The sequence below is a fragment of the Panulirus ornatus genome, chromosome 20 (assembly GCF_036320965.1).
Source record: "Panulirus ornatus isolate Po-2019 chromosome 20, ASM3632096v1, whole genome shotgun sequence".
NCBI classification, from domain to species: domain Eukaryota; kingdom Metazoa; phylum Arthropoda; class Malacostraca; order Decapoda; family Palinuridae; genus Panulirus; species Panulirus ornatus.
The window spans coordinates 39,433,396-39,459,421 of NC_092243.1; the positions used below are offsets into that span (position 1 = coordinate 39,433,396).

The 26,026-nt window shown below is 46.8% G+C and overlaps 1 protein-coding gene across 2 annotated transcripts in view; it reads left to right on the forward strand.

Annotated features, from left to right (window-relative positions):
* LOC139755952 (UPF0764 protein C16orf89 homolog) overlaps positions 1 to 8,881 on the forward strand; it is a 38,433-nt gene extending 29,552 nt beyond the window's left edge. Inside the window, exons 3-6 of one of the 2 annotated variants that reach the window (XM_071674762.1) lie at positions 1,802 to 2,016; positions 3,101 to 3,263; positions 3,396 to 3,543; positions 8,638 to 8,765. In XM_071674762.1, coding sequence (XP_071530863.1) covers positions 1,802 to 2,016; positions 3,101 to 3,263; positions 3,396 to 3,543; positions 8,638 to 8,743 — 632 coding nt within the window. In that variant the 3' untranslated portion in view covers positions 8,744 to 8,765. Of the gene's footprint in view, positions 1 to 1,801; positions 2,017 to 3,100; positions 3,264 to 3,395; positions 3,544 to 8,637 lie in introns of both variants that reach the window. The other variant, XM_071674761.1, reaches the window with a different exon arrangement.
* The last annotated feature ends 17,145 nt before the right edge of the window (positions 8,882 to 26,026 follow it).

Genomic DNA, 26,026 nt, shown 5'->3' on the forward strand with positions numbered 1-26,026 from the left:
GAGTTATGGAGAGGTTTGGATGGGATGGGTCTATTGTTGTTGTAAAGAACAATGTCGAGTATAGTGAGGTATGAATGTCGAGTATATTGAGGTATGAATGTCGAGTATATTGAGTAATGAATGTCGAGTATAGTGAGGTATGAATGTCGAGTATATTGAGTAATGAATGTCGAGTATAGTGAGGTATGAATGTCGAGTATATTGAGTAATGAATGTCGAGTATAGTGAGGTATGGTTGTATATGGTATGGAGGATATTCGTATAGGTGGTGAGTGTTTGTGCGAGGCAGCCACTCACTAATCCGGGAACCTCAAGTCTTTCTGTCGTTTTTTTTCTTTCTTTTTTGACAGTGTGGATGTCCGATCAGGCGAGGCGTAGTCTGGGGTGGAACGGATGATTGTCTGTGGAAAATACCAAGGGATTCCCCTTCTTAGTCCACACCTAGCGCCAGTTAGTGTTATGTGGGCATTTAGGTCGTTTGTTGCTTTGGTTGTGTTTATGTTTGTGGCTTAGGTAGCGAGTGTCACGTTTGTGTCGTAAGCGATGCCCAGACTGTTGTGGTTGTGATGAATAGGAGAGACTGGCCATTTGATGTGGCTGCAGGTTACAATCTGAATTCGTGTCTGTCTGTTATTAAACTGATGACGGACGACCTGTGGAGATGCAGATATTCGGTTCTGGGTGAACACGCTGTTCTGCGCTGCATGTTGCATGTGTGGTGTAAGGGTGCTATGATGTGACTGCAGGGTCTGCATCTGAGAGGACCTTCACACTGAGGCGCCCATGACGTAAAAGGATTCATGAAGGAAAAGATTCATGAGGGTTGGTGAAGGAACTGTTTCTCCACTGTGAGTTATCCTAGCTTAGCGGCCGGCTGTAAAGTTTGCTAACCACCTTTTGTCACTGTTGTGGACGGTGGTGTCAGGCATATATTGTGTGACGTGTGACTGTGTTAAGTGGTTTGTTGATGTCCACTGGTTAAAATACGTAGTGTGCGGGAGGGGGAGGGGCTATGGTTGGTTGAAGTCATCTTGGATATGTTCTATGAGATCAGTGTATAGTGTGGTCGTGGAGTGACTGGGTCTGTGTCCAAGTTGTGTAGGTAAGAGCAGGATGTTTTGTTTGTTATAATGTCTTAGATAAAGTTTTTCAGAGAGTTTGGATACAGAAGACAGAAGTGATATTGGGCGGTAAGAGGACTGGTATCATGATGGTTTGGAAGGTTTTAGGACTGATACTATGCTGGCAAGTTTCCGGATGTCAGGAATTTTGTTGTGGAGCAGACGTAAGCGCTAGGACCGCAACTTGGCTAAAGTGTTTTATGTTAAAGTTTGAAATGTTGTGAGGGTTTTAGCAGGAGAGTTTTGTAAGGTTCTAATTGTATCGATTGCGCCAGTGGGAGAGAAGAATGGACGGGCAGTTGTCTGTAAATGGACTTTGTGTAGGTTTATCATGACTCTCCTGTGTAGGGACGAGGTTAGTTGGTGGCTGATTTCTGAGTCATGTTTCAAGAGTATGTTTGTGTGTTCTGTGGGAGAAGGGTTGTTACTGGACTGGGAAGGTAGCGCTCCATGTGTGAGGGATGGACCGGTGCAACAGGGGTGGATCATCTTTGACGTGTGCCAGAGTTGGCTGCTCAGGAGTTTGTGGTTCACTGTGTTAAGGAAGGCGTATGGTACATATGGCATGAGAAAAATGTTCATCATATGTAATGATTTTGGTTATTACCTACATTCATGATAACATTAAGGATAACATTTTTGATGGAGTCCATGTGGTGACAAGTGTACGTTCACCACAGGAGAGGAGCAGATGGAAGAGGGCCAGTCCGACGAGTGCCTGGAGGAGGTGCTGGGCGGTGGACTTGAAGGAGCAGCAGACGGGAGGAGGGAAAGTGCTGGTCGTGGAGGAGGGCGGTGCTCCGTGAGCCGTGTGTGCTGGCAGCGCATGACGGCTCCAGGCTACTCTGGCTACTCCCTCACACACCAGGGTTTCATCTTCATCGTTGGCATCCAGGTCAGACTTTTTCTTCCTATCAAGCTTTGCTATTGGGCCTGACCTATCCTTCTGTTGAGCCAGGCTAACGGGTCAGACCTGTCGTACTATCAAGCCAGGCTAACGGGTAAGACCTGTCATATCAACCACCCAGGTCAGACCTGTCATACCGTCGAGCATCCAGGTCAGATCCGTCCACCTGTCAAGCATCCAGGTCGGACCTGTTTTCCTGTCGAGCATCCTGGTCGAATCTGTCGTGTCCAGCATCCAGGTCGACCTGTCCTCATGTTGAGCTTGGCTCACGGGTCTCCTCCCGGTTCGTGTGTTGCACTACAGAGATAATCCTGCCTCACGTCCTACTTCTTCCCTCCAATCTTCCTAGTCCCTCTCGCTACGCCTCCTAACTCCTGCCGTCCAGCTAGAGTGTTGTGTGGAGACTCTCACTTCCTAGATCGTGTCGCCTTTTTCTGGAAGGCGATGTCACTTCCTGGGAAGGGTCGTCACTCCCAGCAGGATCTTGTTACTTCCTGGGCGGTGTCGTCGTCACCAGGGTAATGCTGTTACATACCTTCCCCCCAGAACAGCCGTGTGAAGAGGACTGACGAGTTGGTTTGTGTACTCAGACGTGGGTTATAAGTTACAGCGTCTCTAGCGGGATGATAGTAATATCACACAACGCTAACGTTTACTGCCATTCTTGAGTGTAAAGTAATACTTAAGGTGCACCTCTGAGTCCTCCTCCCGCCAGGGGTAACAGACAGACATCATACTTCTGTGACTGATCAAAATTATGCTCGTATCGATGCTTCCCTGGGTGGCTGTCCCCCGGCTTGGCGCCCACCGTCTAAGGTCCCTAACTGGTTCGTCAGGGAAATTTCCTCGTCTTTCTCTATCTATTATTTCATGAGGATGTCTTAAAAGGGTCGTCATTTCTTGAGACATAGAATCTTTTTACGAATTTAAAATCTGTGTTTGTTTTGTTTTCTTTAAATATTCATCATGATTCTACATTGCGTATAGAGATAGTTGTGTTTGTGTTATTACTAATGATTTTAATCACCTGGAAACAATTTAGAAAGGTTTATCAATCCCTCTCCTACTGCAGGCAGGATGCGGCCCCCAGCTGGAGCAGGTGTTGGCTGCCACAGGCGTTGGGAAGAGTCTTGAAGGCCACTTGAGAAAGCTGTGCGCCGCCATGCTAGTCGAAGCTGTTGCCATCGCCCAAGCTGACTTCCCCGAAAACCGTCGCGACCTCTTCATGGAACAAGGTCAGCAGCACACGTCACACAAGCCTCATTCCCCAGGTCAAGAACCACCTTGCCTTATGACTCACTCAAGATAGATTCATGTCAAATATCCTCCAGTGACGTACGCATCAAACTAAGATGTCCTCCTAACAGGCGCGTTCTGTGGTCACCTTGGCTACCACGACTTCTTCAGGAGGGAGTGGGTGGCCAGGGTCCTCTCCTGGCAGCGACACTTAGGATGCTTCGGCGACGCCCACGTATACGCCGGCCACCACCCTCATCCGCTTGACAGCCACCCCAGGTATACTACACCACCCTCATCCGCTTGACAGCCACCCCAGGTATACTACACCACCCTCTACCGCTTGACAGCCACCCCAGGTATACTACACCACCCTCATCCGCTTGACAGCCACCCCAGGTATACTACACCACCCTCATCCGCTTGACAGCCACCCCAGGTATACTACACCACCCTCATCCGCTTGACAGCCACCCCAGGTATACTACACCACCCTCATCCGCTTGACAGCCACCCCAGGTATACTACACCACCCTCATCCGCTTGACAGCCACCCCAGGTATACTACACCACCCTCATCCGCTTGACAGCCACCCCAGGTATACTACACCACCCTCATCCGCTTGACAGCCATCCCAGGTATACTACACCACCCTCATCCGCTTGACAGCCACCCCAGGTATACTACACCACCCTCATCCGCTTGACAGCCACCCCAGGTATACTACACCACCCTCATCCGCTTGACAGCCATCCCAGGTATACTACACCACATCGAAGTAACCACACTAGCCAGTACTACATTAACGATTGTCGCCATCCAGCGGCCACACAAGCTGAGCACCACCATCCAGCGGCCACACAAGCTGAGCACCACCATCCAGCGGCCACACAGGTATGTGGCAGGCGACCTATCACCCTCCTCGGGCGTGAGAGCTGACAGCAGCTGATAATGGATGGCATAACGTGTCAGCTAGAGATAGTAATACACGAGAGCCACCAAACATGACACAAGGTGCCACACCCCAGCAGGGGAATGCAACCACAGGAGGTGAGCGCCATCAGCCAGCATCAATACCAAGCGAATGTCACAACACAGCAACTATAGAAGGTAAGTGCCACTACGTAGTAACAAGGCTTGGTGAACCTCACCAGTCAATAGTCATGCAAGGAGAAGCGTCACCAGCCTCACATATAGACCAACTGAGTGCCACCACCAGCCAGCAGCAGATATACCAGGTGAGTGCCACCACCAGCCAGCAGCAGATATACCAGGTGAGTGCCACCACCAGCCAGCTGCAGATATACCAGGTGAGTGCCACCACCAGCCAGCAGCAGATATACCAGGTGAGTGCCACCACCAGCCAGCTGCAGATATACCAGGTGAGTGCCACCACCAGCCAGCAGCAGATATACCAGGTGAGTGCCACCACCAGCCAGCAGCAGATATACCAGGTGAGTGCCACCACCAGCCAGCAGCAGATATACCAGGTGAGTGCCACCACCAGCCAGCAGCAGATATACCAGGTGAGTGCCACCACCAGCCAGCTGCAGATATACCAGGTGAGTGCCATCAACCAATAGACATAACAGACGAGTGCCACTATCCAGTAGTCATACCAGGTGAGTGCCACCAGCCAGGAGACACACTAGGTGAGTGCCACCAGCCTGTAGAAATACAGAGTGTATATATATATATATATATATATATATATATATATATATATATATATATATATATATATATATATATAGTGTTAATGGGATGGCCCTGATTAGGGCTTCAGTTACCTGTGCCGTCACAGCTGACATAAAAGATATACACTTCGGGGTTGCGACCATATAGCTGGTGTTATGACCTTGTAGCTGGTGTTGTGACCATGTAGTTGAGGTTGTGACCATGTAGTTGAGGTTGTGACCATGTAGCTGGGGTTGTGACCATGTAGTTGGGGTTGTGACCATGTAGTTGAGGTTGTGACCATGATGTTGGGGTTATGACCTTGTAGCTGGTGTTGTGACAATGTAGTTGAGTTTGTGACCATGTAGTTGAGGTTGTGACCATGTAGCTGGGGTTGTGACCATGTAGTTGGGGTTGTGACCATGTAGTTGAGGTTGTAACCATGAAGTTAGGGTTGTGACCATGTAGCTGAGGTTGTGACCATGTAGTTGGGGTTGTGACCATGTAGTTGGGGATGTGACCATGTAGTTGGGGTTGTGACCATGTAGTTGAGGTTGTGACCATGTCGTTGGGGTTGTAACCATGAAGTTGGGGTTATGACCTTGTAGCTGGTGTTGTGACCATGTAGTTGAGGTTGTGACCATGTATTTGAGGTTGTGACCATGTAGTTGGGGTTGTGACCATGTAGTTGGGGTTGAGACCTTGTAGCTGGTGTTGTGACCATGTAGTAGAGGTTGTGACCATGTAGTTGAGGTTGTGACCATGTAGTTGGGGTTGTAACCATGAAGCTGGGGTTGAGAATTTGTAGCTGGTGTTGTGACCATGTAGTTGAGGTTGTGACCATGTAGTTGAGGCTGTGTCCATGTAGTTGGGGTTGTAACCATGATGTTGGGGTTATGACCTTGTAGCTGGTGTTGTGACCATGTAGTTGAGGTTGTGACCATGTAGTTGAGGTTGTGGCCATGTAGTTGGGGTTGTGACCATGTAGTTGGGGTTGAGACCTTGTAGCTGGTGTTGTGACCATGTAGTTGAGGTTGTGACCATGTAGTTGGGGTTGTGGCCATGTAGCTGGTGTTGTGACCATGTAGCTGGTGTTGTGACCATGTAGTTGGGGCTGTGACCATGTAGCTGGGGTTGTGACCATGTAGGTGAGGTTGTGACCATGTAGTTGGGGTTGTAACCATGAAGTTGGGGTTATGACCTTGTAGCTGGTGTTGTGACCATGTAGTTGGGGTTGTGACCATGTAGTTGGGGTTGTGACCATGTAGCTGGGGTTGTGACCATGTAGTTGGGGCTGTGACCATGTAGCTGGGGTTGTGACCATGTAGGTGAGGTTGTGACCATGTAGTTAGGGTTGTAAACATGAAGTTGGGGTTATGACCTTGTAGCTAGTGTTGTGACCATGTAGTTGGGGTTGTGACCATGTAGCTTGGGGTTGTGACGATGTAGCTGGGGTTGTGACCATGTGGTTGGGGCTGTGACCATGTAGCTGGTGTTGTGACCATGTAGTTCAGGTTGTGACCATGTAGTTGAGGTTGTGACTATGTAGTTGGGGTGGTGACCATGTAGTTGGGGTTGTAACCATGAAGTTGGGGTTATGGCCTTGTAGCTCGTGTTGTGACCATGTAGTTGGGGTTGTAACCATGAAGTTGGGGTTATGACCTTGTAGCTGGTGTTGTGACCATGTAGTTGGGGTTGTAACCATGAAGTTGGGGTTATGACCTTGTAGCTGGTGTTGTGACCGTGTAGTTGGGGTTGTGACCATGTAGTTGAGGTTGTGACCATGTAGTTGGGTTGTGACCATGTAGCTGGGGTTGTGACCATGTAGTTGAGGTTGTGACCATGTAGTTGGGGTTGTAACCATGAAGTTGGGGTTATGACCTTGTAGCTGGTGTTGTGACCATGTAGTTGGGGTTGTGACCATGTAGCTGGGGTTGTGACCATGTAGTTGAGTTTGTGACCATGTAGTTGAGTTTGTGACCATGTAGTTGGGGTTGTGACCATGTAGTTGGGGTTGTGACCATGTAGCTGGGGTTGTGACCATGTAGTTGGGGCTGTGACCATGTAGCTGGTGTTGTGACCATGTAGTTGAGGTTGTGACCATGTAGTTGAGGTTGTGACCATGTAGCTGGGGTTGTGACCATGTAGCTGGGGCTGTGACCATGTAGCTGGTGTTGTGACCAAGTAGTTGAGGTTGTGACCAAGTAGTTGAGGTTGTGACCAAGTAGTTGAGGTTGTGACCATGTAGTTGGGGTTCTGACCATGTAGGTGAGGTTGTGACCATGTAGTTGGGGTTGTAACCATGAAGTTGGGGTTATGACCTTGTAGCTGGTGTTGTGACCATGTAGTTGGGGCTGTAAACATGAAGTTGGGGTTATGACCTTGTAGCTGGTGTTGTGACCATGTAGTTGGGGTTGTGAACATGTAGTTGAGGTTGTGACCATGTAGTTGGGGTTGTGACTATGTAGCTGGGGTTGTGACCATGTAGCTGGGGTTGTGACCATGTAGTTGGGGCTGTGACCATGTAGCTGGTGTTGTGACCATGTAGCTGGGGTTGTGACCATGTAGCTGGGGTTGTGACCATGTAGTTGGGGCTGTGACCATGTAGCTGGTGTTGTGACCATGTAGTTGAGGTTGTGACCATGAAGTTGAGGTTGTGACCATATATTTGGGGTTGTGACTATGTAGGTGAGGTTGTGACCATGTAGTTGGGGTTGTAACCATGAAGTTGGGGTTATGACCTTGTAGCTGGTGTTGTGACCATGTAGTTGGGGTTGTGACCATGTAGTTGGGGCTGTAAACATGAAGTTGGGGTTATGACCTTGTAGCTGGTGTTGTGACCATGTAGTTGGGGTTGTGACCATGTAGTTGGGTTTGTGACAATATAGTTGGGGTTGTGACCATGTAGTTGAGGTTGTGGCCATGTAGTTGGTGTTGTAACCATGTAGTTGGGGTTGTGACCATGTAGGTGAGGTTGTGACCGTGTAGTTGGGGCTGTAAACATGAATTTGGGGTTATGACCTTGTAGCTGGTGGGTGTTGTGACCATGTAGTTGGGGTTATGAACTTGTAGCTGGTGTTGTGACCATGTAGTTGGGGCTGTAAACATGAATTTGGGGTTATGACCTTGTAGTTGGTGTTGTGACCATGGTCATAGACCATGTAGTTGGGGCTGTGACCATGTAGCTGGGGTTGTGACCATGTAGTTGGGGTTGTGACCATGTAGCTGGTGTTGTGACCATGTAGTTGGGGCTGTGACCATGTAGTCGGGGTTGTAACTATGAAGTTGGGGGTATGACCTTGTAGCTGGTGTTGTGACCATGTAGTTGGGGTTGTGACCATGTAGCTTGAGTTGTGACCATGTAGTTAGGTTTGTGACCATTTAGTTGGGTGTGTGACCATGTAGTTGGGGTTATGACCTTGTAGTTGGAGTTGTAACCATACAGTTAGGGTTGTGACGATACAGTTAAGATTGTGACCATGTTATTGGGGTTATGACCATGTAATTGGTGTTCTGATAATACAGCTGGGGTTGTGACCATGCAGTTGGTGCTGTGACCATGTAGTGGTTGTGACAATGCAGTTGGGGTTGTGACCATGCAGTTGGGGTTGTGACCATGCAGTTAGGGTTGTGACCATACAGATGGTGTTGTGACCATGTAGTTGGTGAGGCCTAACCACCAGACCATCCTGCAGGGTGAGGCGGGAGGAACGTGCCATGGGCGGCCGCTGCCTGGCTCACCGCTCCAGTGTGGCCCTGGGTTACCTCAGCATCTGCCTTCGACTCCTCACCCTCATGTAGCTGCTGGTGACCTCACACCTGCTGGACCATCCTCTCCACGGATAGGTGTTGGTGACCTCACACTTGATGGACCATCCACTCCACGTGTAGGTGTTGGTGACCTCACACTTGATGGACCATCCACTCCACGTGTAGGTGTTGGTGACCTCACACTTGATGGACCATCCACTCCACGTGTAGGTGTTGGTGATCTCACACTTGATGGACCATCCACTCCACGTGTAGCTGTTGGCGACCTCACACTTGATGGACCATCCACTCCACGTGTAAGTGTTGGTAGCGCTGCTGGTGACCTCACACCTGCTGGACTATCCACTCCACGTGTAGGTGTTGGCAGCCCTGCTGGTGACCTCACACCTGCTGGACCATCCACTCCACGTGCAGGTGTTGGCAGCCCTGCTGGTAATCTCACACCTGCTAGACCATCCACTCCACGTGTAGGTGTTGGCAGCGCTGCTGGTGACCTCACACCTGCTGGACCATCCACTCCTCGTGTAGGTGTTGGCAGCGCTGCTGGTGACCTCACACCTGCTGGACCATCCACTCCACGTGTAGGTGTTGGCAGCCCTGCTGGTGACCTCACACCTGCTGGACCATCCACTCCACGTGCAGGTGTTGGCAGCCCTGCTGGTGACCTCACATCTGCTGGACCATCCACTCCACGTGTAGGTGTTGGCAGCGCTGTTATGACCTCACACCTGCTAGACCATCCAATCCACGTGTAGGTGCTGGCAGCACTACTGGTGATCTCATACCTGCTGGGCCATCTACTCCACGTGTAGGTGTTGGCAGCGCTGCTGGTGACCTCACATCTGCTGGACCATCCACTCCACGTGTACGTGTTGGCAGCCCTGCTGGTGACCTCACACCTGCTGGACCATCCACTGCATGTGTACGTGCTGGCAGCGCTGCTGGTGACTTCACACCTGCTGGACCATCCACTCCACGTGTAGGTGTTGGCAGCGCTGTTATGACCTCACACCTGCTAGACCATCCAATCCACGTGTAGGTGTTGGCAGCACTACTGGTGATCTCATACCTGCTGGGCCATCTACTCCACGTGTAGGTGTTGGCAGCCCTGCTGGTGACCTCACATCTGCTGGACCATCCACTCCACGTGTAGGTGTTGGCAGCGCTGCTGGTGACCTCACAACTACTGGACCATCCACTCCACCTGTAGGTGGTGGCAGCGATGTTAGTGACCTCACACCTGTTAGACAATCCACTCCACGTGTAGGTGTTGGTGGCACTGCTGGTGACCTCAAACCTGCTGGACCATCCACTCCACGTGTACATGTTGGCAGCCCTGCTGGTAATCTCACACCTGCTAGACCATCCACTCCACGTGTAGGTGTTGGCAGCCCTGTTGGTGTCCTCACACCTGCTTGGATCATCCATCACACGTATACGTGTTGGCAGCGCTGCTGGTGACCTACCTCACCCTACTTGGACCATCCACTACACGTATAAGTATTGGCAGCGCTGCTGGTGACCTCACACCTGCTAATCATCCCCTCCAAGTGTACATGTTGGCAATGCTGAAAGTGACCTCACACCTGCTGGACCATCCACTTCATGAGTAAGTGCTGGCAGCACTGCTGGTGACCTCACATCTGATGGGCCATCCACTCCAAGTGTACGTGTTGGAGCGCTGTTGGTGACCTCACACCTTCTGGATCACCCATTTCATGTGTACGTGCTGGCAGCGATGCTTATGACCTCACACCTACTGGACCATCTAATCCATGTTTAAGTGTTGGTGACCCGCGTCCCTGGTGTGGTGACCCGCGCCCCTGGTGTGGTGACCAGCGTCTCTGGTGTGGTGACCCGCGTCCCTGGTGTGGTGACCCGCGCCCCTGGTGTGGTGACCCGCGTCCCTGGTGTGGTGACCCGCGTCCCTGGTGTGGTGACCCGCGTCCCTGGTGCGGTGACCCGCGCCCCTGGTGTGGTGACCCGCGTCTCTGGCGTGGTGACCCGCGTCCCTGGTGTGGTGACCCGCGCCCCTGGTGTGGTGACCCGCGTCTCTGGTGTGGTGACCCGCGTCCCTGGTGTGGTGACCCGCGTCCCTGGTGTGGTGACCTGCGTCTCTGGTGTGGTGACCCGCGTCAGTGGTGTGGTGACCCGCGTCTCTGGTGTGGTGACCCGCGTCTCTGGTGTGGTGACCGGCGCCCCTGGTGTGGTGACCCGCGTCTCTGGCGTGGTGACCAGCGCCCCTGGTGTGGTGACCCGCGTCCCTGGTGTGGTGACCCGCGCCCCTGGTGTGGTGACCCGCGTCTCTGGTGTGGTGACCCGCGCCCCTGGTGTGGTGACCCGCTTCTCTGGTGTGGTGACCCGCGTCTCTGGTGTGGTGACCGGCGCCCGTGGTGTGGTGACCCGCGTCTCTGGTGTGGTGACCCGCGTCTCTGGTGTGGTGACCGGCGCCCCTGGTGTGGTGACCCGCGTCAGTGGTGTGGTGACCCGCGTCCCTGGTGTGGTGACCCGCGTCTCTGGTGTGGTGACCCGCGCCCCTGGTGTGCTGACCCGCGTCTCTGGTGTGGTGACCGGCGCCCCTGGTGTGGTGACCCGCGTCTCTGGTGTGGTGACCCGCGTCCCTGGTGTGGTGACCCGCGCCCCTGGTGTGGTGACCCGCGTCTCTGGTGTGGTGACCCGCGTCCCTGGTGTGGTGACCCGCGTCTCTGGTGTGGTGACCCGCGCCCCTGGTGAGGTGACCCGCGCCTCTGGTGTGGTGACCTGCGTCTCTGGTGTGGTAACCCACGTCCCTGGTGTGGTGACCTGCGTCCCTGGTGTGGTGACCGCGCCCCTGGTGTGGTGACCCGCGCCCCTGGTGTGGTGACCCGCGCCCCTGGTGTGGTGACCCGCGTCCCTGGTGTGGTGACCCGCGCCCCTGGTGTGGTGACCCGCGCCCCTGGTGTGGTGACCCGCGTCCCTGGTGTGGTGACCCGCGTCCCTGGTGTGGTGACCCGCGCCCCTGGTGTGGTGACCCGCGCCCCTGGTGTGGTGACCCGCGTCCCTGGTGTGGTGACCCGCGTCTCTGGTGTGGTGACCTGCGTCTCTGGTGTGGTGACCCGCGCCCCTGGTGTGGTGACCCGCGTCCCTGGTGTGGTGACCCGCGTCTCTGGTGTGGTGATCTGCGCCCCTGGTGTGGTGACCCGCGTCCCTGGTGTGGTGACCGGCGTCCCTGGTGTGGTGACCCGCGTCTCTGGTATGGTGACCGGCGTCTCTGGTGTGGTGACCCGCGTCCCTGGTGTGGTGACCCGCGTCTCTGGTGTGGTGACCCGCGCCCTTGGTATGGTGACCTGCGTCCCTGGTGTGGTGACCTGCGCCCCTGGTATGGTGACCTGCGTCCCTGGAGTGGTGACTGTGGTGGTGCACCAGCAGGAAGGTGGTCATGTGTGAGATGCCAGCCAGGCACACTGGTCCTGGTGCCACTGTATAACTAATTAGAGGAAATAAATGATAATTGTTTATGTTGTATTTCTTTATCCTGCTTTATCATCGGTACACGAGGACAGGTCACTCTCATAACCTCCCTCCACACATGCTGGCCTGACGTGAGACACCTCCACTCACCTGATCAACCATGGGGTCCTACCAGACCTGGCCACACTTGATAGATTGATAGATAGATAAATAGATAGATATAGATGGAAAGATGGATATATAGATAGATAAAGTGTTTATTGACCATTACAAAATGTATAAAAGAAGTTGACAAAAAAATTTTAAACTAAATCAGCCATAGTCCACAAAATATTGAAACACAATACAGAAGATTAAAATAATCCTAACATGAATTACTAAGATGACACCAACGACAGTAGAATATCATGAATCACTGTGCATACGTTACATGACGGGAGGGGTGATCACCTTATGTAGGGGGCATGATGGGAGGGGTGATCACCTCGTGTAGGGGGCATGATGGGAGGGGATGATCACCTCGTGTAGGGGGCATGATGGGAGGGGTGATCACCTTGTGTAGGGGGCATGATGGGAGGGGTGATCACCTCGTGCAGGGGCATGATGGGAGGGGTGATCACCTTGTGTAGGGGGCATGATGGGAGGGGTGATCACCTCGTGTAGGGGGCATGATGGGAGGGGTGATCACTTGACATTGTCACTGTAGGGGGCAATGAGGGAGAGGGGAGTGAATCACCTATGTAGGGGCATGAGGGGAGGTGGGCTGATCACCTCGTGTAGTGGGCATGATGGGAGGGTGATACCTCAGTAGTATGGGGGCTATGTAGGGAGGGAGGTGATCACCTTGTGTAGGGGGCATGATGGGAGGGGTGATCACCTTGTGTAGGGGGCATGAGGGAGGGTGATCACCTCGTGAGTAGGGGGCACCTGGTAGGATGGGAGGGGTGATCTCACCTGTGTAGGGGGCATGATGGGAGGGGTGATCACCTTGTGTAGGGGGCATGATGGGAGGGGTGATCACCTCGTGTAGGGGCATGATGGGAGGGGAGATCACCTCGTGTAGGGGCATGATGGGAGGGGTGATCACCTCATGTAGGGGCATAATGGGAGAGGTGATCACCTGTGTAGGGGCAGAGGAGGGTGATCACCGTGTAGGGCATGAGGGGGGCTCATGATGGAGGGGTGATCACCTTGCGTAGGGGCATGATGGGAGGGGTGATCACCTCGTGTAAGGGGCATGATGGGAGGGGTGATCACCTTGTGTAGGGGGCATGATGGGAGGGGTGATCACCTCGCGTAGGGGGCATGATGGGAGGGGTGATCACCTCGTGTAGGGGGCATGATGGGAGGGGTGATCACCTTGTGTAGGGGGCATGATGGGAGGGGTGATCACCTCGCGTAGGGGGCATGATGGGAGGGGTGATCACCTCGTGTAGTGGGCATGATGGGAGGGGTGATCACCTCGTGTAGTGGGCATGATGGGAGGGGTGATCACCTCATGTAGGGGGCATGATGGGAGAGGTGATCACCTTGTGTAGGGGGCATGATGGGAGGGGTGATCATCTCGTGTAGGGGGCATGATGGGAGGAGTGATCACCTTGTGTAGGGGGCATGATGGGAGAGGTGATCACCTTGTGTAGGGGGCATGATGGGAGGGGTGATCACCTCGTGTAGGGGGCATGATGGGAGGGGTGATCACCTCGTGTAGTGGGCATGATGGGAGGGGTGATCACCTTGTGTAGGGGGCATGATGGGAGAGGTAATCACCTCATGCAGGACAGAAGAATCACTCATATGACCCAGCAATGATGAAGACGCACCACATGTGTCCACCTCCCACATCCTGGCAGGGGTCACGCCCTTGCTAAGTTCTGTCACCAGGGAAGTGTTTATGACGAGACATATCACTGATAACAAGTAAACTGTTATCAATACATACGGTATATAATAATGACAAGTAAACTGTTATCAATACATACGGTATATAATAATGACAAGTAAACTGTTATCAATACATACGGTATATAATAATGACAAGTATACTGTTATCAATACATACGGTATATAATAATGACAAGTATACTGTTATCAATACATACGGTATATAATAATAACAAACTGTTATTGACTCCATAAGGCATCGTGTAATAGAAATTAAAATGAATGAAAGTTCCACGTAACCTATTTAGGTGTCACATTAAACCCATCACTATCGGATGACAGGGTCGCTACTAAATTGCTGTTCTAACAAACTCAATTTCCCGAGAAAAACACCAGCAATTTCGATGTGAAAACAAGAACACTTTTTTGTATTGTTTTTGATTCAACATGCCAGGATGGTGGCTATGCCATATATGAAGATGGATGGTAGACGTCCCTCCCAGAGACCATACCAGTCTTGGTCATTACTAGTATGGTTGGTAACTCCCAGGAGAACACAGAACACATGAAACGTGAATAAATGTAGCATCAGAAATGGTAATGACCCACAATATATGAGATGCAATCTTCATCACAGGTGAGGAGGGAGAGTTAGTAGTTATCTAAAGTATGTTGTACCTGGAGGGAGAGGCTTTGGCGTGACCTTCACGGAGACTGACATTGTTTTAATGGCATCATCTTCCTCCACCAGTCAGTCAGTGTCAAACCAAGATTTTATTTTTTTCTTCGGAACTAAGTAAAATCGTCTTTATGGAATGATGTGTTAATGATCTTAATGTGTTTGCGACTAATGTTCAGTTCTACACTGATGCTAGTGACTGCCCTCAGTTCTTTTATATTAGTGTTTAGTCATTAAAAAATAATTTTGATTCTGTATCAAGTTCAATGGAATATTTGTACTCGTGTCATCAATAATCTTGAATATATCATGAGGAACACATTGGGAATGTGTATCTATACACTTGATGAGGAATATCCTCGGTGAAATATTTGTATTTGTACAATAAATATGTACTTTGCCAAATAAATCGTAACTACACATTGGCAAAAATCAACTATCGAAGTTATCCCTACAAATAGAATGAGAGTAAGAAAATGTGACCCGTGAGGGCAGCCCAAAGTAAATTACAAAATATGTATCATCGAAAGTTATAAAAAAGAATTGGGATAAGAAAAACTATTTTTTCCTCTATTAAATTGAATGATTACAATTACAAATTAGTATGCATTCAGCCCGACCAACTACCGAAGTGTCTTAATGGCTATGGGAAGTTTATGGCGGTAAAACTAGGACTTTGTTCCTTCAAGTAGATTCCTTATTGACTCGTCCTTAATATCGCATATTCAAATCTTCTTTGCATGATATATAAGAATCAATCAATTTCCTACAAGAGCACTCCATAACGAACTACAACCCTCGTCGCAGTGGTTCCCAAGGGTTCTACTGTAGTGACCCGTTACTGCGACCCCACTTTAAAAACCTTGTTTTTGACCGTGTCTTAAAGAACCAGAAAGTTTAGGTAATTAAGGGAACTCGGGTTATTGGTGAGAGAGAAAACAGGTCACTACAACTGGAGAGACCAATACAAACTATCATTATCAAAAGATACAGAATAAACTTGCCCCTTTGCTTGTTCGTCGTTTCTCGCGTTAGCGAGGTAGCGCCAAGAACAGACGGTAAACAGCCGCATTCGCTTACAACCAGTGTTACCGTCATATGTATTCTATCACTACATAAATCAAAATATGCATAATCAAACATATACTGACGTGTGTCCCGTATACATATATATATATATATATATATATATATATATATATATATATATATATATATATATATTTTTTTTTTTTTTTTTTTGCTTTGTCGCTGTCTCCCGCGTTTGCGAGGTAGCGCAAGGAAACAGACGAAAGAAATGGCCCAACCCACCCCCATACACATGTATTTACATACGTCCACACACGCAAATATACATACCTACACAGCTTTCCATGGTTTACCCCAGACGCTTCACATGCCTTGATTCAATCCACTGACAGCACGTCAACCCCGGTATACCACATCGCTCCAATTCACTCTATTCCTTGCCCTCCTTTCACCCTCCTGCATGTTCAGGCCCCGATCACACAAAATCTTTTTCACTCCATCTTTCCACCTCCAATTTGGTCTCCCTCTTCTCCTCGTTCCCTCCACCTCCGACACATATATCCTCTTGGTCAATCTTTCCTCACTCATTCTCTCCATGTGCCCAAACCATTTCAAAACACCCTCTTCTGCTCTCTCAACCACGCTCTTTTTATTTCCACACATCTCTCTTACCCTTACGTTACTTACTCGATCAAACCACCTCACACCACACATTGTCCTCAAACATCTCATTTCCAGCACATCCATCCTCCTGCGCACAACTCTATCCATAGCCCATGCCTCGCAACCATACAACATTGTTGGAACCACTATTCCTTCAAACATACTCATTTTTGCTTTCCGAGATAATGTTCTCGACTTCCACACATTCTTCAAGGCTCCCAGAATTTTCGCCCCCTCCCCCACCCTATGATCCACTTCCGCTTCCATGGTTCCATCCGCTGCCAGATCCACTCCCAGATATCTAAAACACTTAACTTCCTCCAGTTTTTCTCCATTCAAACTCACCTCCCAATTGACTTCACCCTCAACCCTACTGTACCTAATAACCTTGCTCTTATTCACATTTACTCTTAACTTTCTTCTTTCACACACTTTACCAAACTCAGTCACCAGCTTCTGCAGTTTCTCACAAGAATCAGCCACCAGCGCTGTATCATCAGCGAACAACAACTGACTCACTTCCCAAGCTCTCTCATCCCCAACAGACTTCATACTTGCCCCTCTTTCCAAAACTCTCGCATCCACCTCCCCAACAACCCCATCCATAAACAAATTAAACAACCATGGAGACATCACACACCCCTGCCGCAAACCTACATTCACTGAGAACCAATCACTTTCCTCTCTTCCTACACGTACACATGCCTTACATCCTCGATATTTACTGAGTTTGGTAAAGTGTGGGTTGAGTAGGGTTGAGGGTCAAGTCAATTGGGAGGTAAGTTTGAATGGAGAAAAACTGGAGGAAGTAAAGTGTTTTAGATATCTGGGAGTGGATCTGGCAGCGGATGGAACCATGGAAGCGGAAGTGGATCATAGGGTGGGGGAGGGGGCGAAAATCCTGGGAGCCTTGAAGAATGTGTGGAAGTCGAGAACATTATCTCGGAAAGCAAAAATGGGTATGTTTGAAGGAATAGTGGTTCCAACAATTTTGTATGGTTGCGAGGCGTGGGCTATGGATAGAGTTGTGCGCAAGAGGGTGGATGTGCTGGAAATGAGATGTTTGAGGACAATGTGTGGTGTGAGGTGGTTTGATCGAGTAAGTAACGTAAGGGTAAGAGAGATGCGTGGAAATAAAAAGAGCGTGGTTGAGAGAGCAGAAGAGGGTGTTTTGAAATGGTTTGGGCACATGGAGAGAATGAGTGAGGAAAGATTGACCAAGAGGATATATGTGTCGGAGGTGGAGGGAACGAGGAGAAGTGGGAGACCAAATTGGAGGTGGAAAGATGGAGTGAAAAAGATTTTGTGTGATCGGGGCCTGAACATGCAGGAGGGTGAAAGGAGGGCAAGGAATAGAGTGAATTGGATCGATGTGGTATACCGGGGTTGACGTGCTGTCAGTGGATTGAATCAGGGCATGTGAAGAGTCTGGGGTAAACCATGGAAAGCTGTGTGGGTATGTATATTTGCGTGTGTGGACGTGCATGTATATACATGTGTATGGGGGTGGGTTGGGCCATTTCTTTCGTCTGTTTCCTTGCGCTACCTCGCAAACGCGGGAGACAGCGACAAAGCAAAAAAAAAAAAAATATTTATTTTATTTTGCTTTGTCGCTGTCTCCCGCGTTTGCGAGGTAGCGCAAGGAAACAGACGAAAGAAATGGCCCAACCCACCCCCATACACATGTATATACATACACGTCCACACACGCAAATATACATACCTATACATCTCAATGTACACATATATATACACACACAGACACATACCTATATAGCCATGCACACAACTCACACTGTCTGCCTTTATTCATTCCCATCGCCACCTCGCCACACATGGAATACCATCCCCCCCCCCCCCCCCTAATGTGTGCGAGGTAGCGCTAGGAAAAGACAACAAAGGCCCCATTCGTTCACACTCAGTCTCTAGCTGTCATGCAATAATGCCCGAAACCACAGCTCCCTTTCCACATCCAGGCCCCACACAACTTTCCATGGTTTACCATGGAAAGGATCACAACTTTGCGCGTGAGCAAGATATTCCTATGAGTCCATGGGGAAAATGAAACACGATAAGTTCCCAAGTGCACTCTCGTGTAATAATCACATCATCAGGGGAGACACAAGAGAGAAATAAAAGTCAGTTGATATACATCGAAGAGACGAAGCTATGACGCCATTTGGTAAACATATGATTGTCCAAAACATACAACGAGCGTTTATAAACTTATCATTTAAAAATTTGATCAACAATAAAGTTATCTAATTTGTATAAACCATCACTAATATTAAGATTATAATTCTTTGTGTACTTATTAATAGAAGATTCAATGATATTTCTCTTGGTAATAGAGTTAGAGTTAATGACTGAGATGGCATTACTCCAGTCAATATAATGATCATAGTTTTTAACATGATTAAACAAGGCATTTGATTCTTGTCCCGTTCTTCTACTATATTCATGTTGCTTAAGTCTAACAGAAAGATCCTTACCAGTCTGACCAACATGAAATATATCAATTTCCACAAGGCACTTTATAGATGCATCCAAGAGAATTTTCTGGTGAATTTCTGATTAAGATATTCTTTATAGTAACATTGCTGCTGAAGGCTACATTTACATTACAGCATTTACGCAACATGGAAAATAAAGTGAAATTATTATTAAAAAGGAGAACTAATAGATTCTTGGTGTCAATGGGAGGTTTGGGCTCAGCTCTATAAAATGATTTCTTTGCCAATTTAAGGGATTTATCGATGAAAGATCTAGGGTACTTTAACTTATATCCATGTTCCTTAGGGCATTTAGTGTTTGCAGTCCAGAGTTTATTGATGATGAGTTTGAGAAGATATATTCTATTGGATCTATTTTCAAGTACCCTAGATCTTTCATTGATAAATCCCTTAAGTTAGCAAAGAAATCATCTTATAGAGTTGAGCCCAAACCTCCCATTGACACCAAGAATCTTTTAGTTCTCCCTTTTAGTAATAATTTCACTTTACTTCCCATGTTGCTTAAATCCTTTAATGTAAATGTTGCCTTTAGCAACAATAATACTATATAGAATATCTTAATCAGGAATTCACCAGAAAATTCTCTTGGATGCATCTATAAAGTGCCTTGTGAAAATTGTGATATATTTCATGTTCCTCAGAATGGTAAGGATCTTTCTATTAGACTTAAGCAACATGAATATGGTATAAGAACGTGACAAGAATCACATGCCTTGTTTAATCACGTTAAAAACTATGATCATTGTATTGACTGGAGTAATGCCATCTCAGTTATTAACTCTAACTCTATTACCAAGAGAAATATCATTGAATCTTCTATCATTAAAGACACAAAGAAGTATAATCTTAATATTAGTGATAATTAGATAACTTTATTGTTGATAAGATTTGTAAAATGATAAGGTTATAAACGCTCGTTGTATGTTTTGGACAATCACATGTTTACCAAATGGCGTCCTAGCTTCGTCTCTTCGATGTATATCAACTGACTTTTATTTCTCTCTTGTGTCTCCCCTGATAATGTGATTATTACACGAAAGTGCACTAGGGAACTTATCGTGTTTCATTTTCCCCGTGGTCTCATAGGTGTGTGTGTGTGTGTGTGTGTGTGTGTGTGTGTATATATATATATATATATATATATATATATATATATATATATATATATATATATATATATGTTTATCATACTTTATCGGTGTCTCCCGAGTTAGCGAGGTAGCGCAAGGAAACAGACGAAAGAATGGCCCAACCCACCAACATACAGCGATCGGGGCCTGAACATACAGGAGGGTGAAAGGCGTGCAAGGAATGGAGTGAATTGGAAAGATGTGGTATACCGGGGTCGACGTGCTGTCAATGGATTGAACCAGGGCATGTGAAGCGTCTGGGGTAAACCATGGAAAGGTCTGTCGGGCCTGGATGTGGAAAGGGAGCTGTGGTTTCGGTGTAATACACATGAGAGCTAGAGAATGAGTGTGAACGAATGTGGCCTTGTTGGCTTTTCCTAGCGCTACCTCACGCGCGTGCGGGGGAGGGGGTTGTTATTTCGTGTGTGGCGGGGTGGCGACGAGAATGAATAAAGGCAGAAAGTATGAATTATGTACAAGTGTATATATGTATATGTCTGCGTATATATATATATATATATATATATATATATATATATATATATATATATATATATATATATGTATACGTTGAAATGTATAGGTATGTATATGTGCGTGTGTGGACGTGTATGTATATACATGTGTGTATGTGGGCGGGTTGGGCCATTCTCTCGTCTGTTTCCTTGCGCTACCTCGCTAACGCGGGAGACAGCGACAAATTATGATAAACATGTATATTTTTTTTTTATTTTTTTGCTTTGTCGCTGTCTCCCGCGTTAGTGAGGTAGCGCAAGGAAACGGACGAAAGAAATGGCCCAACCCACCCACATACACATGCATATACATACACGTCCACACACGCAAATATACATACATATACACCTCATGTACACACATACATACACACACAGACATATACATTATACACGTACATAATTCATACTGTCTGCCTTTATATATATATATATATATATATATATATATATATATATATATATATATATATATATATATATATATTCCTATGAGTCCACGGTGAAAATGAAACACGAAAAGTTCCCAAGTGCACTTTCGTGTAATAATCACATCATCAGGGGAGACACAAGAGAGAAATATAACAGTCAGTTGATATACATCGAAGAGACGAAGCTAGGACGCCATTTGGTAAACATGTTTACCAAATGGCGTAACGTCGAGCTTAATACATGCTACGTACTTGAATGCAAATTAGTGCCACAATGTTAGGAGAAAAAAATATTTGAGACTCCGCTCCGGCAAGTGAAGTGCATCATCAACAAATCGGTTCGGAACATTCCATTCGCTAAGCTTTAGCTCCGTCAAAATGACGCATTTTTCTTACATGAAACATTTACGTTATGATGGCCAGATAATCATCAAACTAACCATGCAAACTCCGGTCCCGGATCTAAATGTATCATTCTGGCCGGGTACATCCGGCTCCGTGGGTCACACATCACTCACAGCGATACACCTTGCTTAACACAACTTGCTGAACTCTTTTCAACGTGGTCTTTCGCTACAATTGATTGTCCTCTACGAAAAAGATGATTGTCCCCTGCGCTATACGTGCAAATTTATGTTAATATTAATTTTTTCATTCGACGGAAGCTCCAGTCACGGACAAAAGTCAACACAGAGCAATATAGAGGTTAATGAAAGGGAAAAAAGAAGAGACAACAAGGGAAAGTACTTACGAATTTTGGAGGAAGTGAAAAACCTTTCTCTTAAAATGTGCCAGATCATAGCTGTTGGGCGAGACGTGAAAAGTAGAGTTCCAAAAATTCGAGGGGCAAGGAGTGAAGCAGTTATTATAAAACGGCCCACCCTGAGCCGATGGCCACAGAGTAATCATGTGACGCAGCAACTTGCCGAGTATTGCGTGGTCTAGCTAGTGGTGGGGGCACACAAACAGCCAGCTCTCAGGAGCAAAAACTAAAGTGATACCAATAGAAGTGGGGAAAATGAACCAACATTGCGGTGTAGGGCAAGCGGGTCAGGAGATGAAATTAGCCTTGGACAGTTTATAAGTCGGACAGCTTTCGACGCAACTCTGTCAAGTAAGGATGCAGAGCTAGAACCTACCCAGATGTGAGACCAGTACTCCATACAGGGGCGAATCAACACCTTGTATAAACGAAACAATTGTTACTTTGTATAAACGAAGCAACTGTTACCTTATATAAACGAAGCACCTGTTCAGAAGAAAGAAGCTTTGACATCTAAACAGTACACCTAGTTTCTTAGAGGCAGACTTAGCTATTTCTGTAATGTGGGGAATCCAGGAAAGGATGGATGTTACAGCAATATAAAGTATGTTCATTAAGGCTAAACATAAAGTGTGTTAAGGATTTCTAATAATGATAGAACGTAAGGAACATAAGATCTTGTTTGTTGTGTGTTGCAGGCACCGCTCAGGCACTAAACCCAATTCATCCATAGAATTTTACGACTATTTGTAGTATTTGTAATACACAACAAAAATTACCAGTTGTGGCTGTGTTCACGAGCGAGTGTCCTCAGACTATCATGCGCGGCTGTACATGTTTACCGAGGCAATGTGATTCATCATCAGACCCATAATCATCTTTGAAACAATGTACGCAAGCACGACGAGACATACTAACTTCATCAATATCCTGGGATGAATGTATTCATATCTTCAGCAACTGGACAGTATGAAGGAAGATCAGGTCTAACATTATTACAAAACTGCGTCACAATGAAGTATGGTTCACTAATGGATACAGCATTATGTCAGCTAGTTGGCCTATTTATGAAATATGATCCCTATCATCCAGGATTATACGGTTATGATAAATACGAATCTCCCTCCATCACGACACAGACCCCCAGGTATCTATCTATATGGTGATGACTGGAGTAAATAACTACACAGATAAAAGATCTGGTGATACCTTTAGGTGTTCCTGCTCTTGCAATACCCAACACATCCTTCACAGGTGACATATTTTGTGGCACTCATGTGTAAACAAGTTAACGTGACATCGACACTGCTAGAGCAACGCTGCCGGAGGAGCAACACAGCGTTACATGGATATGACAGATCTCCCTGCACTCTTCTTGCACCAGTAACACCGTCCAGTAATAGAGAGCGTCAAAATACAGTTCCGCACCTCAGTGCTGTACTACCTGCGTGTGACTAGGCTGTACTTAGAGCAAATACTCCAGCGTCACAGCCTGGTGGCCGTCACCTGACTCATCCTGTGCCCCACCATTACCATTCTAGAGCTGGTAAAACTATGTACATCGTCAGCTGGGGCGTTAGTTGACCCTATCCATCAGTGTGAGGTAGACATGATGATGATATTGATGATGTTTGTCTCGTCCTGTATTACTACTGATGCTGTACAAGATGACAATGGAAGTACGGACGTCACCCGTGAAAATAAAAGCAAATGACATGATGACATTAAGCCTTTATAAATAAAATCATGTTCCTCTTATCAAGCGACTTGCCGTGAGAGTCATGGACCCCAGCAGGTCGCTTCGTGCAACAATTACAACGACAGCTGGAAAACTAGGGTCAGCTGACAGTGCAAGACACAACGAGGAACTGCCACTGTTGTTCCTACCGCGGTAGAAGGCATCCGTCATTATACTGTACGTGCACAAGTCGAACTACGGAAGCAAATAGATAATTTCGTTGCTAAATGTCGAGCTGCCATTTCACACGTTAAACTGCCAGGAACTAGAACCGTTGCTACAGATCCGACAACTTGTCCTGCGTGTGATGTTTGAAATATATGTTAACTGTTTCTTCATCAGGATATAAAACGAAGATTCTTTATCAGGATATAAAACGAAGATTCTTTATCAGGATAAAAAACTAAGATTCTTGTACAAATGTTAAAAGAGTAATTCATAGTTTTGCAATCAGTTATACAGATAGATATGGCTCTCCAGAAAGGCGCTGGTTGCGTTAGCCACAAAGAGCTGAACTGTTGTCACTATGTGAAGAGCTCATCATCTATTCACTGATCGATGAAGCGTTAAACACTTTTATCATAACTCATGAGTGAAAATAATGATAAAGTTCTCGTGAAGGTGTGGCAGAGAATGTTCTGGAATATATGTGATATCTAATTATGGCAGTGTAGTGAATAGAAAGCATAATACCTTATTTTCCAATAATAACAAAATCAATAGAGAGAAGGGATATGAAGATCAGGGAAAATGTAAGTAAAATACGAGTCAGCAGAACCTATGAAAACACCGACCCTCATCGAGAAGTTGAGATTTGCCTTGATTTTCGAGGTCATACTCGAAATATACCCACGTCAGTGTCATCTGCTGCGTCCCGCCCCCACCTGCTGAAGAATATACGCACAACACAACCCAAAACTGGATGTAAACACGAAAGTGTAACTCACATAATGACAATGAAAATAAGGTAAACAACTGCTCTAAAGAATGTTAGGTTGGGTTTCCAGAGGTTCTCTTGATTCCGTAACATGTTTCAGGAACACATTTTCTATCCTAGCCGTTGCTCTGATCTACATAACCCACTCCAGTAATATCCATTGTATAAGAAAAAAATAGGACGACGTTCCCATGCTCTTATCCTGTTTCCTACATACTAACTACATTAACAATGCAAAAAGTTAATCACATATTCTAAAGATATTTCTGTGGCGCATCTAAGCATGAACTTTATCATAAGTAACACCCAACTGTAGAAATACAGTACTGTGTCATCTCACGTTGGTGAAAATAATGAATTATACTAAGTGAAAATATATTTTGCCTGTGTAGCGTAAGGTTACGCTGCCGTTACGTTACGTCTCATAAGTTGACAATTTTCCTACAACCACGACTGACGCACAAGAACAACCTCGCATGGACCAACAGGCCTTACGCAGTTTCCTTTAGTTTTGTGTTTCTAAACGACCTGTACTCAGCTAAACCATGATCATCAAGAAAAAGATTCAACATATATAACAAATGGACAATCAAACCATGATCACTACACATCGTTGTACATGTAAACTACAACTAACTGAAACATCATGGCTTCGACATATCACTTAATTCAATTGAAATGTCTTGGCTAAACAACACCTAATCTATCACATATGATCAGTTGAAACCTCAAAGCAAACAATACTCCACATATCACCTACAACCAGTTAATACATAATGGCCAAACAACACTGATCATATAACATGAATTTTTGTCTTATGTGATCACTTGAAACATCATTACCAAACTACACTTGGCGTACCATCCATAACATCAATTGAAACACCAGGGTCAAACAACATCCGACATATAAGCCAAAGTTACACATCATAACAACCACACAACACTCGTCACATTACCTATGATAACGTGGAACATCATGGCCAACTAAACCTCGCAGCCTCACCTGTAACCAGCTGAAACATCGCTAAAAACACGACACATATCCTCAGTTCGGTTAAAACCTCATTACTAGATAACTCACACCTATAATCATTTAAAACATCATGACCACACAAACATTACCTATAATTAGTAAATTATCATGACCACAAAACATTTTAGACATATTATCTGAATAGTCAGTTGACACACTATGGCCAATTAACACATCATCTATAAACAGGTAAATCATCATGGACAAACAACAACATGGCCAAACAACACTTAAAATATCACTTATAATGTCTACACATCATGGCTAAACATCGCTCTACATAATACCTTATATAATTCAATCATCATGGCCTGACATATCACATACAACTACTCTAAACATCTACGCCAACCAACACTCGACATATGAGCCACAATCATGTGTATCTTCCTGACAAAACAAGTTGATAACCAGTAATTATGTGACTTACCTTCCGCTGGCCAGGTGTAGCTGGGCCGTCAAAGCATCAGTCGCCTCTTTCAGAACATTAAAAACTTTTCATATTTTCAAGACAGTCACACTGTATTCAGGTTTTGTATATTATTTCT